General features: G+C 36.1%; 1 protein-coding gene across 1 annotated transcript in view; it reads left to right on the forward strand.

Annotated features, from left to right (window-relative positions):
• Nucleotides 1-4,012: 4,012 nt before the first annotated feature.
• LOC306847000 (neurexophilin-1) overlaps nucleotides 4,013-16,949 on the forward strand; it is a 34,436-nt gene continuing 21,499 nt past the window's right edge. Inside the window, exon 1 of the mRNA XM_079380732.1 lies at nucleotides 4,013-4,390. Coding sequence (XP_079236858.1) covers nucleotides 4,337-4,390 — 54 coding nt within the window. The 5' untranslated portion in view covers nucleotides 4,013-4,336. The remainder of the gene's footprint in view (nucleotides 4,391-16,949) is intronic.

Consider the following 16,949-nt stretch of genomic DNA (forward strand, 5'->3'; position numbering starts at 1 on the left):
ATTTGTTCTTCAAAACATATTTGGATGAACTTTCCCTTTAAGAAAGACTGCAGAGATGCAAAAATTCATTAAAAACTTCTTTGTTTCTCATGAAAGTTGTTGAAACTTCATCAAAAGGCCCCTGCAGATGAAATGAAAAACTCAAGAGCATATTGAAATGAAAAACCAACATTTGTCATCTGCAGCAGTGAGACATTTATTATTGTTTAAAGAGTCGAGTTTGTAATTCACCATAATCGAAGTCATTAACCCTCCTGATTGTGTACGGCGTTCTGAGATGCAGATGCAGTGGACTTTGTGTATGAGTATCAGTCTGGCCGTATCTTCGAGTCCAGCCGTCAGTTTAATTGCCATGCGGAAGCACTTGATGCGCGCCAGCTGCATCCTGCGACCGGTGCTCTGATCCCGCATTTGTCTCTGTCAGTGCCTTCGGGGTCCGCCCGCTCCAGCACTCATATGAGCCATGCTGGCAGCCACCACCAGCCTGCACCAACTTAGCTCGACATGAAAAGTCTCTCTCTCTCTCTTGGTTTCTCACAAACGTACACACACACACACACACACACTTCAAATCAGTATTGCAGCTTATGGGATGAATATACTGTATGTCTGTAATGTATAAGAAGGCACGAGTGACTGTTTGTGGCGTAAGATAACACCTGGCCGCTGGCACCTGGCACAAGAGCGCCTGAGTTTGGCCTAATTGAAAGCCTCCCTATTGTGTCATCGCAAGCCCTATGGGGTCTGCTCCCTTCTCTCTGAAACATCTGCCCACACAATCAGGCATTCAGCCATGCCAGCTGAGCCATGCCACAGCAGTGTAATGCCAGCGTCACTCAGCTGGCTCAATCTTCCTCTTCCTCCTTTTCTTTATCTGTCTTTCCCTGTCTTTATCCCTCGCTTCTTTTCCACTGAACCGTTCGGAAATGGAAGTCTCTACCCTATAATCTGCTGTTCTCTGTGGTAGATTACATGGTTTGAGTGAATGTGAATGAGAGTGAGAGAGGACCAAAGGTAGGCTGTGTTAAATTAAACCCACTTGACCTCGTGATTAGAAGGAAGGGAGAGTGTGTATTGTGAGCAGGTGTCCCCTCTGACGGATTTGAGCATCAAAGTCTTGTGCGTTAACCCCGTCTGTCTGTACGTATGTTCGTATCAAACTTAAAAGACTTCAAACTTGTCGAGACAACCAGACCTATGGATACCCATGTAGCCTATACATCAAAAGCAGAAAAAGAGTACAAAAAAAGGAAATAAATGAAGTTGCATTAGAAGTCACATTCTGAGATATAAAGTTGTGTTGCGGGATTGTGTTGCAATTATGAGATATAAAATTGCAATTGTTAGATAAAAAGTTGCATTTGTGACAAAAAGTCACATTTTGAGATAAATCACAGCAGAGATATAAACTGCAACTCTGCAACTGAGATATAGTTGTGTTTTCAAGATACAAAGCTGAAATTTTAAAACATAAAATCGCATTTATAAGCTATAAAATTGCAGTTATGAGAGGTTAAGTTGCATTTGTCAGTTGTAATGTCATATTCGCAAGATGTAAAGTAGTCTCGCGAAGCTAGACCTTCAGACTGATGGCTGAAGGTCTGGAATCCATGGTAGATTTCATTGGTCAAGGCCTGCCCATGAGGCCATTTGACCGACGTGTCAAACAACCAATCACAGTTCGTTTCATTCATCGTCACGTTTGCGTGGCCATGACGTCTGAGGCTGAGACTAGATGTAAAGTTATTTTTGCAAGATACAAAGCTGCAATTATGAGACCTAATAATTACATTTATGAGATATAAAGTCGTAAAATTAGAATTGTGAGATGTAAAGTCGCATTTATGAGATATGAAGTCACATTTGCAAGATAAGCCACAACATTGTTATAAAACTGCAATTGTTAGATATAAACTTATATCTGCAAGATAGAAAAGTCACAATTTTTAGACATAAAATTGCATTTATGAGATGTTAAATTGCATTTGATAAATATGAAGTTGCATTTGTGAGATGTAAAGACACATTTGCATGAGATAAATTAGCAACTGTAAGACAAAATTGCAACTGTGAGATATAAAGTCACATTTCTGTGATATAAAGTTGACTTGGTGAGATGTAAAATCACAATTATGGAAAATAAAATTGTCTTGGTGATATGTAAAGTCACAAATATATTTTTGTTTTTTATACTGTGAGGTGCAAATGCACCTCCACATCTTAATTTGTTAATATAAAATAAATTAAAGATCAGAAGATCAGCAATAAAAGTTCTTGACTTTTATTGTACTAAAGTACTAAAGCGCTTTGTTTTAAAAGATGATCACCAGAAATGATGAGTAAGAAATGAATTTAATGTTGAATGGACCCTCAAGTCATTAATTACTGTTCCTGTGGACTTGAGTGAGCAGAGAGGTCAAGTATATACTGCAGGTCTTTTACAGGCTTCAGTAATGTGGCCTTCAGCATTCTCGGGTTATTTGAAGTTATTAACCCTGGGCTTTAACATCAATAGGCCATATGCTCTGCATTCTGCTCCAAAAGCTGGTTGTGAGCAATGTCCTCTCACCCATGCTCTGTACTGCATCTCTGTAGAGCTGTGCTGGGCCTGGATGATACATCCCTGCAGGCCGATTTGCTGCATGCTACGACTCTGAAGGCCACCATAGCCATTCACAGCCTCATCCCATTTCAGCCGCTTCCTGAGTTACTGCCTGAGTGACACTTCAGACTGCAGCCGTGCTGTAGCAATGAGACCGCCCCAGATTTATAGAGTCAGACCCTTCTGCTTTTTTTTTTTCCTCCTGGTTTTCTTCTTTTTACATGCATGCATAGCGACAGCTGTGTAAAAAATCCACACCGTCAGCATTTGCTGGTTCATAGATTTTTACACAGGCATTTCTAGACACTATTCATGAGAGCCTGCCGTTAATCTCAGGCCTCCTCAAAATATGTGATTGAAACCTCCTTACCTATATCCAACAACAAGCAGCAATGTTATCTAGATCACTAATTTTGACCTGGTTTTGGTAAAGAATGCACTATGAATTCCTAATCGTTTTGGTATTGGAACCATTCCTTGTGACTTGTCAATATATATATATATATATATATATATATATATATATATAAATACAATAAAAATTACTTTAAAAACTTTATATATATATGTATAGCATTCCATCTGTGATGTTTATAGGTCAGATCAACCTTTCATGACCTTTCATCTTTGATCTTTCTGAATCTTTGCATCTTAGGAAACTTTTAGTAAATCTGTGAATCAAAGTTGACATTTTTATTATCTAGGTGCTAGCAAAATCACTAAAGCTTAAATTAAAAATTGTTTGGCAAAAAAGGGAGTGAATGATTTTTTTTTTTTTTTTTGTGATGGATGTGCCATGTGGGTCCATGTTGACTTATTTGTGTCATTTTGATTTATTTGTGACAAGCATTGATTGAAACTGAAAGACAGACAGCAGAATAACATCTACAACTTAAAACCAAGAGATGTGATTATGAAATGTAATTAAAATGAACCAGGTGAATTTAAGATGTGTTGTACAGTTATTTTAAATTTCTTTTGCACGTAAATTCTGTCACATTTTTTTTATTTTCTATCAAAATAGACCTTTTTTAACCCATTGTTTTGTGATCAGGAGTAAATGATTTTTAACGGTTGTCAGTGTGAGTCAAATTTAACTCAAAAATCACACGTGCGTTCAGTTTGATAGAACAATAGCTCATAATGTCCGTGTAGAGTTGAGGCGCGCTCCCCGAACTGCGTCGTCTAGCGCACGAAAACACGCAAGAAAAGCTTCTCCGGTGGGCTGCGAGTCTCTTTTAAGTCATCGCAATCGTGTGATACCGTCGTTTCTCGGACCAATCTCGTCCGGTTCTCTAATCTTTTTTTCCAGTCTCCTCTCGTCCCACCCCCTCTGAGCTTCTCTCCGGATGTAGTACGGTGCGCGTGGCTATCAGCGCGCGATATAAAGCCACCGCTGAGTGACAGCGCGCGCGTGAAAAGCCTCTGTCCTTGTTTCTAAGAGGACTTACGCCGCAGTCACTCCAGGCAGCAAGACCAGCGACCATCTCCCATAACATCTTAATGAAATATGACTGTGCTTCACTCCTTGACTGGATTAATGTCTATGTAACCGTTCGTTTGTTCTCCCTCCCTTATCTGTGTCCAAGTTTAAAGCCTGTTCTGTGGTCATGGGGTCTATAGTGTCATTTTTGCCTAGGCTAAAGGTCTAAAGCGGATACCAAGTGGATCTATGTTCCTTACAGACAAAAGAAACAGCGCAGGGAAATTAGTGGAAGTTTGAGATAAGGGAGGATGCGGGCGACGTGTTGGTGTGCCGTGTTTCTCCTCACTCCGGCTGTCTACCTGGTAAGTGTCTCATTTTTTACCTGTATTACTCGTTTACATGTAGAATATGCTCGTATGTCTAAATGAGAATCGGATGAAAATGTGGCACTTCGGAATGACAGGAGTGTTTAGCAGTATGCGATGCTTTTCACTTTATAACTATGGTTTCAGGGTCGTGGAAAAAAATAAAACAAACAAAAAAAACTTTTATGCATTTATATTATGTAATGTACAGACTTTTAAACGCGTTTTAAGTTGTGTACAAAAATGTTCGGACCGCGTAAGTTTACTAAATCCAGTTATTTTATTGTTAAAAGCGCGTCTCATGCAGACAAAACCTTTGCTCTGTTTCTGGTATCGACATCCAGTTTCTGTGCTCGGCCTCACGGGGGCGCCAAAACTAATGAAAATAGCCGCGTGAACGAAGCGCCAGCGACAGCCCTGCACCCTGATGAGTCTCTTTGATTTCCACTATTCAATACACACTCAAGCCATGTCTACAACAAACTACATTCTACAAATTAGCTAATCACTTTATTGAAAATAAATCAAGAAAAGAGAATAGACTACGACGTAATTAAATAACGTATTGTGATCACATAATTCAATTTGATAATCTTATATTACATTTTAAATGTAAATTAAAATCGCTACATCTATGATTTGCATTTTAATCTTGCATTTGTTTAATAATTTGAAAATGTTGTGTCTGTTTATGTGGATTTGCTAAAATATGCCTATTAAATAAATATTAATATTTTAAACTTCTTTCTTTCTTTCTTTCTTTCTTTCTTTCTTTCTTTCTTTCTTTCTTTCTTTCTTTCTTTTATTTATTTCTTTATTTCAAATTGTAAAGGCTTTAGAGATGCCGTGCGCGCACACACTGATGTAGGCTACATACAAATAAAGAAAAAAAAGAAAGTTTTTAACATCTCTTAAATTAAGAAAATATTATAATTTTAGCATCTGCATCTGAAAGATATCAGATTGTTTTTACACCTGTACCAGGTACTGTTCCAATTTGTTTATTTTTCGTCAAAATGGCCTGTTTAATACAAGACTGCAGATGTAAAACAATGCATTAACTGCAATTCTTCTCATAAAGTACGCATAACTTTTGTCCTGGTCAGTGTCCTGGGTAATTTTAGTCCTCTTACAACTGGTTACACGACATGAATTATCTCTCATTCGCCATTATTAGTATGTCAAGGCAATTTATTCTAGTGCAGCTATTATTTTAACAAAATGCATGTAATTTAAACTTCATTGTATTTTTTTTTATCTAAACATTTACAAATGATGTTTAAAACTAAACATCTGCGATTTAAAAACGAGTTTTATATTTATAAATATGCCACAGGCTTAATTTTTTTATTTGATCAGATTGTGTCCATTTCGAGTGACAGTAGATCGTCTCCATGTGCTTTATTATACTTTCCCGCGTGTTATATTTTATAGAGGCCAAACAGTAACACACTGAATTGTATGAGGTGCGAGTCTCCTCGTGTCCATAATGCAGTTCAGGACCATGGACAGCGCAGCCCGACCTCTACCGCCTAGCATTCACACTCACTCTGCTGTATATAGCCCATCTACATCTTGACTTTTTATTTTTAAAAAACGTAATATAACATGTAGGCTACCTTTAGGATGTATTTACCTCAACAGAGTTTTATGCATTTATATTTTCGTGTAGACTACGTGTCGCTATTCTCTTGCGTTTTGTTTACAGGAATACAGGATCCTTTGTTGCCCTTTTCTATAACGAAATATTAGAATAATAAAACAATAGACATAATCACTGGATGGCCAAAATGTGACAGTTTAAGAGAGAATTGAAGCCCGTGGCTGTGGATTTCCATCGGCCTGTCCGCAGCTTTCGAGTATTAGAGTTGAACTTGGCTGCTGTATGTGATGTTTAAGCCTCTTGTATGTGTCAGTTCGTTCTGATCCTGATAACAGCAGAACAACGCGGCTGTGTGTGAGCGAACGACACCAGCCTGTTAAACAAGCCCGTCTTTACTTGTGTTTGTACAAACACATTTCTTTTATTAGCCTAGTATTTTTTGCTATCCTTTAAAAAATTTTTTCTTACAAAAAAAATGCACTGAAAAATAAATAAATAAATATACCGTAAAACAGGCTTTTGCTGGAACGTTATCGTTAAAAAAATACATATACGATATTTAACTATATACGGGTGCGTTTAAAATTATATAATGTGCTAAACTGTTTGAGATAAAATTCGTTTGCTACTGTTAATAATAATAATACAGATGGGCACTTTAAGGTCACGTGATAACTTAAAGTTAAATAATCGGTCTCTCCAGCAATTGCTATAACACAACACAAACACGAAACCCTATTAGAGTAACACACATGACCATAAAATAATGCAATGGATATAAACTAAACAACACACAACACTCCAATGTATGTAGCTGGGAAAAAAAATAAGAAACTAAGTTTTTTAAAATAATGACATTTAAATGGGATTTATACTCAAAACTACTTGTTTTAAATATGAAATTAATTTTATTTACAAGGTAGTCCATACTTCTACTACATTTTTACAGTATTTTACAGTAAAAACTATATTTATTCTTTCTTTAAAATATTATATATTTTCTTGAATATATTTGGTGAAGTAACATTTTTAGTGTATGATCTTACATTCTTGTTCCCTTTAAAATGACATGCAGCTCAATGAAATATTTGAGTTTTTTTAGCACGGTCTGATGCATTGATACAATTTTTTGCATCCAGCATTGCACCGATTGGGCGGTATATATTTAAAACTCCACATTGCCTAGAAAGAAGTTGCAGCTTTTGGAAACTACACACATGAATCATCCAGAGGTGCTATTCTAAGTGCACTTTACGTTTCCATGACAACTGCATATATACATTGTGCTCTGGAACTGTACAGATGGATGTACAGATTAATTATCTTCAGAAGCCGCACATATGTACCTTGTTATTAATACACTTGAGGATGGAACGATCCTCAGTCGGCTCAGCTGTTTTTAACCCTGATGAGTGTGTTGTAGAAGCGGCTCAGCCAGCTACATCCACTCCATTTAAGACTCCAGTGGAAAGCTATATTCAAGGTCTGAGCTAAACCTCTTGTGTCTAATGATCGGCAGAGAGATGCCGTGAAATGGTTCAAGTAAAAATCCTCAGCCCTCAGTCCATTAAACCCCACTAGAACACCTGTGAGTCACCTGACCTGGGTCCCAACGGAGACGTTTTGACACGCTGCCGGTCAGTCTCTTTAAACAGGTTAAACAAAACCGGCCTTTAATCACCCTCTTGAGGTCCTTTAAATGAATAAGAATTTAAGCGATACAATCAAGATTATCCTGTTATGATAAAACATCATGTTAGCACTCGACTGAAGTGTGACCTATCTTACGAACACAGCTTCTCTGTTCTAGTTTGTTGCATTAAAATGCATTAAAATTGGGTTCTCGCTTGAATCTGAAATAGGGAATGTGCGTCTATTTTGATATATATTTTTGTTAATGTTTCTCCTTCAGGATAGGCTTTGATTTTTGGGTGGTGAGTTAGTGTCAGTGAAGTGTGTTAAGGCTGAGTGATGTTAAGCTCTGAAGTGATGAAGAGGAGCGGTGGGGTCTGTGAGAGGGAGGAGAGAGAGAGAGAGAGAGAGAGCGAGAGAGAGAGAGAGGGCCCAGGGCTGTATAGTTAGTGTGCAAAGCAATGTAATGTGCCCTCCTCCCATGGTGCACACACTCATATCCGCTGTTTAATAGACGTGTGTTCACATCAGTGCCACAGTCCATTTATCCCAACTCTATGAGTTTCATGAAGTGCCTCCGTATTGCAGTTAAGGATATCTGCATTGTTAATGCACCTCTGTAGGTAAATGGTACCATCAGCAGTTCTGCACCAGATAATTGGAGTAACAGGATTTTCTGAAGACATTGTGCCGTAATCACAGCTGAGATGAGCCAAACGTGCAACGGAATACAACCAACACTGCATGATTTACCCTTCTGGCAGTCAGAACGTGATTTGGAATGACCTTTGACACTTGAGGGTGTGTAGTTATGCCTGTGTGTGTGGTGATAGCAGCACGGGGGCGGTGAATGATGAATTGTCTTTGTGGGATTGACATCTGAAGGTGACCTTAATTCAGCAAGTGGTATAAACCTGTGCCAAGGGCGTTACTCTTTGCCAACTGCGTTCTAACAACAAGCACCATGACACAAACCACTGCTTATTTACCATGATGAGCTAGCCATTTGATGGCAATGAATGGAAAAGCTCATCTGTTGATGAGAAAGAATGGCTGACAATTACAGAGACAAAACTGACCATGTTCAAACATGGTTCACGTCATCTATCTATGTGTATATTTTTAATTGATTTTTTTTTAGGTCTAAAGAACAGTGACCGATAAATACTGTAGACTGTCATAAAAAAGTAATTAACAAATAAATTGGATCAGGGAGGAGGAACACTTTATTTCCCAGAATGCATTACCGATTCAAATTCCAGTGTAACTTTCTGGAAGGAACCAATCCTAAAAAAAAAAAATATATATATATATATATATATATATATATATATATATATATATATATAAGAATATACATTATTCTTTATACAGTATTTATTATTATTATTATTATTATTATTTTCTGTAATGGTGACAGAGCCAAATTTTCTGCACAAGTTGATTTATTCACCATTACCTATCCAGAGTTTATTATTATTATTATTATTATTATTATTATTATGGGGAGATACCAGCATCTGCAGCTCTTTTTGGAGAAAAGCTGCTCTATTTTGTAGAAAAGCAGTTCCATTGGAGAAAGTGTTAAGGTTCAAAACAGGAAGTCGTAAATAGCCATGAATCATGTGTGCATTGATAACTAGTCGCCTAGAGTTGTACAAGAGTCAATCACTGCTTGCAGAGACCATAGAAATGAATGGGAAGGGCCTTAAAATGAATCTTACCGGTTGCAACATCGTCCATGACTTCTCTTATAAAACAGCAAAGTTTTTTGGTATAAACTCTAAAAACGATCAAACAAAGGGGAATGTTTAATGGCTGTCTATTCATTATTTGATAAGCTGTTTCCTCACAAAAGCAGTTTATCTATCATACTTACACCTCACTTCCACTAACATCCATTCAAAATACAGTCATGTTTTTGTTAATTAGCACTAGTGTGCTCTTTATTTGTCCACAGATGTGTCCTTTAAGTGTCCATCCTGACCTGTTTATAGCCCTGCACAGGCTTTAGCACATTTTACTTTTAAACTAGTCCCTCTTCTGACCCTCCACACACACACACACACGTGCACTCAGTGTCAAGCTAAGAACACATCGCAGGAGACAGGACAAGGTTGGTTTGATTTATTACCACAGTGTCCGTTCTTCTCTCCACAAACTGCTCCTGAATTTCAGTCACCCACACAGGTCAGAGGTCAGCTTTGGACGCAACCTCAGAAGGGCACTGGATCTGGAAAATTATACCCCAGACTGACCTGAACCTCAATGGGCTGTTTTTCCTTCTCACTATATATAGAAGCATCCTCCCCAATCGCATCCCCGTGGAGCTGTGTGGTCTGCTGAAAGAAACATTTCTAAATACTCCATGCAAAGCCCGTGGAGAGGCAGGAAGGACCAGATAACCCCAGCCTACCTCCCTTCTATCTTAAAATGCTGTGGGTCTCTGAAGTTTCTTTCATGCATTAAAGAGTCTGGAATTAGAGAGATGAAAGAGAAATCTCTGAGCCATAAACGTCAGTCAGACAACAATAGTCATGGATTACACCAAAAGCACTTCCAGACTGTGTTTGGATGCACGTCTGCCGTCGTTTCTCAAAGAAACGAGAAGCAGATTTATAGTTGTGCCACTGAATTGAGTCATGGCAAAACAAAAGATGTTTTTGTATTATAGAAAAGTGTTGAGTCTGGCTGTTTTATGAACAGTAAAGCAGGAACAACAGCTCAGCTGCAGACAGTGTCTTTCTCCTCCTGTAATTCCATATCAGATGATAAAATGACCGTTTTTTTGTTGTAAGATGACAACCAGTACTCATTATCTACTGGTTGTATTTATGGACAATTACTGTCGTTCAAAGGAATTACCTGTCTTTACCTACAGGTGGAGCACTGTCACAAGTTCAAGATGCTTTTGAGGGTAGAATGAGTGTCGATGAGATAAATACTGAGCATTTTATGGAAATATTCGGGGTGTAAGTGTTCCTTTTTATTTACGCATACTGAACATGATATTGCATGCTATTTGCGGCATTTCTCCTTAATTTTTTTATTCACATTTGCTCCAACTTTCTCCTCTTGGTGAGGAAATCTTTAATTTTCTGCAATGAAGCCAATTTACTTCATCACAATTTTTACCATCTATACATAAAGAAAACGGATCTACTTGTACGCCACCATTGAAAGCTTTTTTTTTTTTTTTTAGTTTATATTATTATTGAGCAAAGACATTAAATTGATCAAAAGAGACATTTATGACTTTTATAACCTCACAACTGGTTCAAAATTATTACTAATAAATGTTTCTTAACAGCAAATTAGAATGATGTATGAAGGATTATGTGACACTGGAGAAATGACGGCTGAAAATTTAGCTTTGCCATTACAACAATAAATTACATTTACAATATATTGAAATGGAAAATAGTTATTTTAAATTGCTATATTATTTCATAATATTACTGTATTTACTGTTTTTTTGGTGAGCCCAAGAGACTTTTATTATAAAAACATTAAACAAATTTAAACCCCAAAGTTTTGAACATTAGTAAATACTTCAAATAACCAAACAAAATCAAGTTCATATACAAATTATCTTTGTTTGGTGTATATTTGAACAATCCCATAATCCATACATCTTTAATCTGAATTTATGGTCATCATAACCTGTTTGTGTCACAATTGTGTACATTGTGTGGAAAGATGTGCAGCGCTACAGCTTAAGCTAATTCAAATGCAAGAGAAGATTTAGTTTGGACATTACAGTTGCTTATGTTGCCTTTGTGTAATTATTAAAGTTAATTAGCTGGCATGTGGATGCAATTTCTGTACTATATGGAAATAAATCCAATAAACTTGACACAAAGCTACACTCTGTACCCGGTTCAGCTGCTTTGCATTAGGTGGCTCACCACTCCACTGCATATGCTAACTAACTGCAGTCTGTTTGTGTGTGTGTTTGTGTGTCAGTCTAGTTTATTTCACTGAGCCACAGTTACATGTCTGCTCTGGGAATTACACAACACTCCTTATTTTTGAGTGTAGAATTAGATGGAGAGAGAAAGTAAAAAGGGACAAGATAAGAAGCCTTGCGTGTGGCAAGTGCATGAGAGCGCATCATGACTGCTAACCAGAGGAACAGACCAATCAGAGCGCTTATCACTCCTCATGCAGTGAATGACAGTATAGCATTACATGGCTGGGACCTGCTGGATTTCACTTCTATTGATTTTCCGAATCACAATTATTCCTCAGCCTGTGTGGGCAAGCAGCCAATGTGAGGTGTCGAGAAAAATCATTGAAAGGAAAAACGAAGATACTGACGATTTTGAGCGTGTAGGCAATACAGTAGATACTGGGGCTGAGGCCTCCTGTCTGACAATTTTCAAAATGTGTCTAGCTAAGATTCATTCTGTTTAGAAACGTGTTTTATTTATTTATTTATGAAGAACAATTCAGTTTATGTTATTTTATGGTCTATCACTTTTTCATTCTACTACTAACTGTACACTTCAGTTTATTCTGGGATTTACACTACTAACTGAAAATCTGTCTCTCTCTCTCAGTATGTGTGTGTGAGAGAAAGAGTGTAAAAGAAAGAGACCATTAAAAGAGTGCACAAATAGCACAAATGTTTGTTTCCAAAATGGTTAAAATATATTTATTATTTAAAGTAAATTTATTATTATTATTATTATAAAATTTTATTTTTTCTTATTTATTTTCTTAATAGTTTTATTTATTTACAAAATATCCTATTATTATTATTATTTTCATTATGTATGTATTTATTTATTTATTAGCATATTATTAGGGTTCTTATTATTGGTGTTCTTATAATTATTGAATATTTATTGAATTTCATTCATTCATTTATTTATTTATTAGAAAGTGTTTTTATTAATAGTGTTCTTCTTATAATTATAGAATAGAAAATCATTCATTTATTCTTTCATTCATTCATTTTCATAATTGTTTAATGTTTTTTTTTATTAATTAACCTTATTTATTTGTTTACATATTTATTTTAAAAAAACACCAAAAAGTTCAAAAGCCCAAATGATAACAGCTATTCTATTATTGTTATTTATTTATTTACTTATAAGGAGTACTTAAATGAAAAATAAATATATTCACTTCAACATAATTGTTCTCTTTCCATTCCTGACAACCTTTTATTTTTTTTATGATAATTGTGCTCTGGATTCCAAATATATATATATATATATATATATATATATATATATATAAAAAATAATAATATAATAATTTTTTTTAGCAACAGCTTTTACAGTTCAAATAAGTTTTATATTTTAAGAGCATTTTCTGACTTTCTGAAGTTTTTATTGTTGTTGTTTTTTTTGGGTTTTTTTTTTTGCATTGCTGATCTGGAAAATTCCACCTGTAATTCCCACAGTCTCCAATCCTTCAGCCAGCGTCTTAATTAGACAGAGAAAAATCCTTGTAATTAATTGACATGTGAAGGTGTCATTTCTGTCGAAGTATTTCCCAGGTTTTGTGATGCTAATAGCGGTGCTCGTGATAGTGACTGAAGGGTGGGCGCATTATGGCAAGGTGATGGATGTGCTCTGTTCTCCCAGAGCAGCCCGAACATCAGCGATCTGTCAGCTCTCAAAAGCCATTACTTAAAACATTAGCCTGGCCCTATAGCAGCAGCCACTCAGACACAGACAGACAGGTAAGCACGATTCTCCTTACGCTGCTCCTGAGGGACGTGGCTGCAGAGCGCAAGCAAGTGTGTGAGTGTGTGTGTGTGTGTGTGTGTGTGTGTGTGTGTGTGTGTGAGAGTGTTGACTGACAGCACCACTCACACCTGAACATCCAGCGTGTTATGATATGTGTTACTCCCTCGTCTCAGCTGAATTTCATTCAGTGTCACTCAGTTCTATTCAGTTTGATTTAATTTGATTCTACTGGAAAAGGCATTATTTCTGCAAATGTAGATGACGGTAGCCTGTGTTAAAATGTAATTGTCTTTCTGACAGCATTTCGAGACCACATGGTGTGATGCGAAATCAAATTTCAGACTGTTGTTTAAATTAGCTTTGGGATCATTTGATGCTCAGTGACTTCTTCAATTGTCTTTGTATTGTTTTAGGACTCCTGCTTTTCTAAATTATAGCAGAAACAGACAATAAAAGTTTCAAAATCAGTATTACATTAGCTTTAGACTTTAGATTAGATTATTCCTTTTGCTCAGGTTGGTAGGAAGCATAACAAAACAACAATTTCAGTTTTTACTGATTTGATTACTGTTTTGATTACTGTTTTGATTAGGCCATGAGACTTTCAATTGCAACATTTTGCTATTAATCTAGACATGACGATTTGTGACCCTGGACCATTAAACCAGTCTTTAGTTGCACGGGTATATTTGTAGCAATAGCCAACAATACAATGTATGGGTCCAAATGATCAATTTTTCTTTTATGCCAAAAATCATTAGGATATTTACTAATGATCATCATGTTCCATGAAGGTATTTTTTAAATTTGCTACCGTAAATATATCAAAACTCTATTTCTGATTAGTAATATTGCTAAGAACTTAATTTGGACAACTTTAAAGGGGATTTTCTCAATATTTAGATTTTTTTGCACCCTCAGATTCCAGATATTCAAATAGTTGCATCTCGGCCAAATATTGTCCTATCCTACAACCACACATCAACAGAGGCAGACAAAGTACACAACTCCATTACTTGAGTGAAAATACAGATACTGCTGGTCAAATATTACTCCATTACAAGTAAAAGTTGTAAAGACAGATTTTTACTTAAAAGTACAGAAGTACTTGCTTTTACAATACAATACACCTACTGAACACTCTGACTAGCTGGTAGTATCTTTGGAATAAAGAGCTTTTAGAATGTTAAAAACCAATGCCGAAAAAACTAAAAAATATTATTTAACACCCTTCCCCTCCCCCACAAAAGCAGGATGGTAGTGATCTCACACAGCTCTGACAGTGTGTCACATCTATGTGTAGCCATTCATCCACATTTGAACAGAGTGGACAGTGAAATCCTGTAAATACAGAGTGATAAGGTAGAAAAAAAACTCAAACCTGCTTTAAAACCCAGCAACACAACTGTAGCTGTATAACTTTACAACGGCAACATTGCTTTAACAAAAAAGCAAGACTTATTTGACACGAAAACAAAAATTTCAAAAATGCTGTCTAATCGCTCTCGCTGTGCTTTGAGGTCACTCACAGAACGGTCTGTGCAGTGCTGCTTCAAGTCCAACACCTATTGTGTTTTATTAGGAGACGCACAACAGTTCTTCTGTGGCTTTATAGGTAATATTTTCACGTACAAAACTGAGCAAAATCAGACAATATTGTGTCTAATATATACCACGTTATTAACTTTTTATTATTGAGTTGTTGTAAATAAATATCACATTTTGCAACTGGTCAGTGTTCACAAAAATGCTGGGAAATCACTTCATGTAGCCCTTCAAGAATGATTACTGATAAACTGTCTGACAAAAAGAAAGTCACATTTTGGAGAAGAAATAAAATCACCCACTGACTTTTAAAGCAGCTACATAGTAACGACTTTCTACTTCGAGAACCTTGATAGAAATGTAGTGGAGTGAAAAGTACAATATTTGTCTTTCGAATGAAGTGAAGTTAAAGTCATAAGTTTCCAGAAAACATAATACTCAAGTAAAGTACAGATACTCAAAAAGTGTACTTAAGTACAATACTCAAGTAAATGTACTTAGTTACTGTCCGCCTCTGCACATCAATGGAAAGCTTATTTATTCAGTTTTCCTAATTAAAAAAAATATATATAAACAAAGACCCTTAGGACTGGTTTTGTGCTCCAGGGTCACATTTATCATTTTGAGTATTTAACTTGACAGATTTCAATTTCTAAATTTTGTTGTTTTTTATGTTATCATCGTTATATCTATTTTATTTAGTGAAATATCCTATGAATTGGTTACTTTTGTGATCAGCACTTATTAAATGTATGTTATCCTGCCATTTTCACCCCTCCACCCCTCCACCACCAAGTTTCCAAGTAATTGCTCAGACTATAAAACTAAAAGCTCCCTGGTTAATTGAATGTGTTTTGAAATAAAAAAAAAATTATATGCGGTATTTTTTTTTTTTATTAAGGTGTTTATTTTTAACACTATTTTATTGCACACTGCCTTATTTATATATTCTCTTCGGAGTAAATTTCTTTTTGGCCTTACTGTCTTTAGTTCAGATGAGAATGAAAGATATTTACATAAATGGGATATTTTTTCATTCGTGGATCACTACACTGACCCTTTGACCTCTTTATATATAGGGGTAAATTCAGGTTAATTGGTCATCTCAATAGCAAAAAGTCCCAATTTATCTGAATTCACCATATATATATATATATATAGAATAGAGAGTACTAAATAGAATGTACTAAAAAGTAAAAAAAAAAAAAAAAGAACAAACACAAAGGACAAGGCACATAACCTGTGCATTTCTAATTATAGTATACATTAAGAGCACGGAATCAAAGTCTTTGTGTGTTTGAATTCGGTTCAAACAACCCTTATGAAAATTAAAGGTGCAATAGGTGATTGTCTTCAGAAACATTTTTTTGTTATGCTGGTTGAAAGTCTCTTCACATCCCGATAGCAATCATTCAGTTAAGTGGTCTAAATGTATTTGTATTTATAAATTATGTGGAAGGCATAGGACCAAGAAATGTTCGTCCAATCAAAATTCTCATTCCGAGCATTTTTATTGACTTTCCTACCTGCCTGTCAACGTATGCATTAGCATACCTCTGCGCACCCTGTTCACACAGACAGGATACATCATCAGCGTGTTCACACACGCTGTTCAGACAGAGCGAGAATGGCAGACAAACATCAACAACCTTACCTTCCTTCCTGGTATTGTACTTTTACTAACTGTACTATAAAGTTTTCTCACTGGTTAATGACACATGATGTATTGTAGTAATGTTGTCTCTGGTTGTCTGATCTGTGTGCGTTCATGCGTTCAGGAGGTGTGGCTTTGGACGTTGATTTGCAGGGAGGGTGGGATGTTCGCTTTCAGTGCTATCAGGCTATTATATTTTCCAAGATCTCCTACTGCACATTTAACAAGGGGTTTACAGCAAAAAAAAAAAAAAAGGAAACACATGGTTACATTTAAACCATGGTAACCACAAATTAACCATGGTGTTTCTATACTAACCATAGTTTAACCAAGGTATTTGTAGTAAAATTGTGCTATAATCACATTCAAACAATTTGCCAAAAAAAAAAAACATGGTTACTACACGTTTACTATAATCAT

The sequence above is a fragment of the Barbus barbus genome, assembly GCF_936440315.1.
Source record: "Barbus barbus genome assembly, chromosome: 27".
Classification (NCBI taxonomy): domain Eukaryota; kingdom Metazoa; phylum Chordata; class Actinopteri; order Cypriniformes; family Cyprinidae; genus Barbus; species Barbus barbus.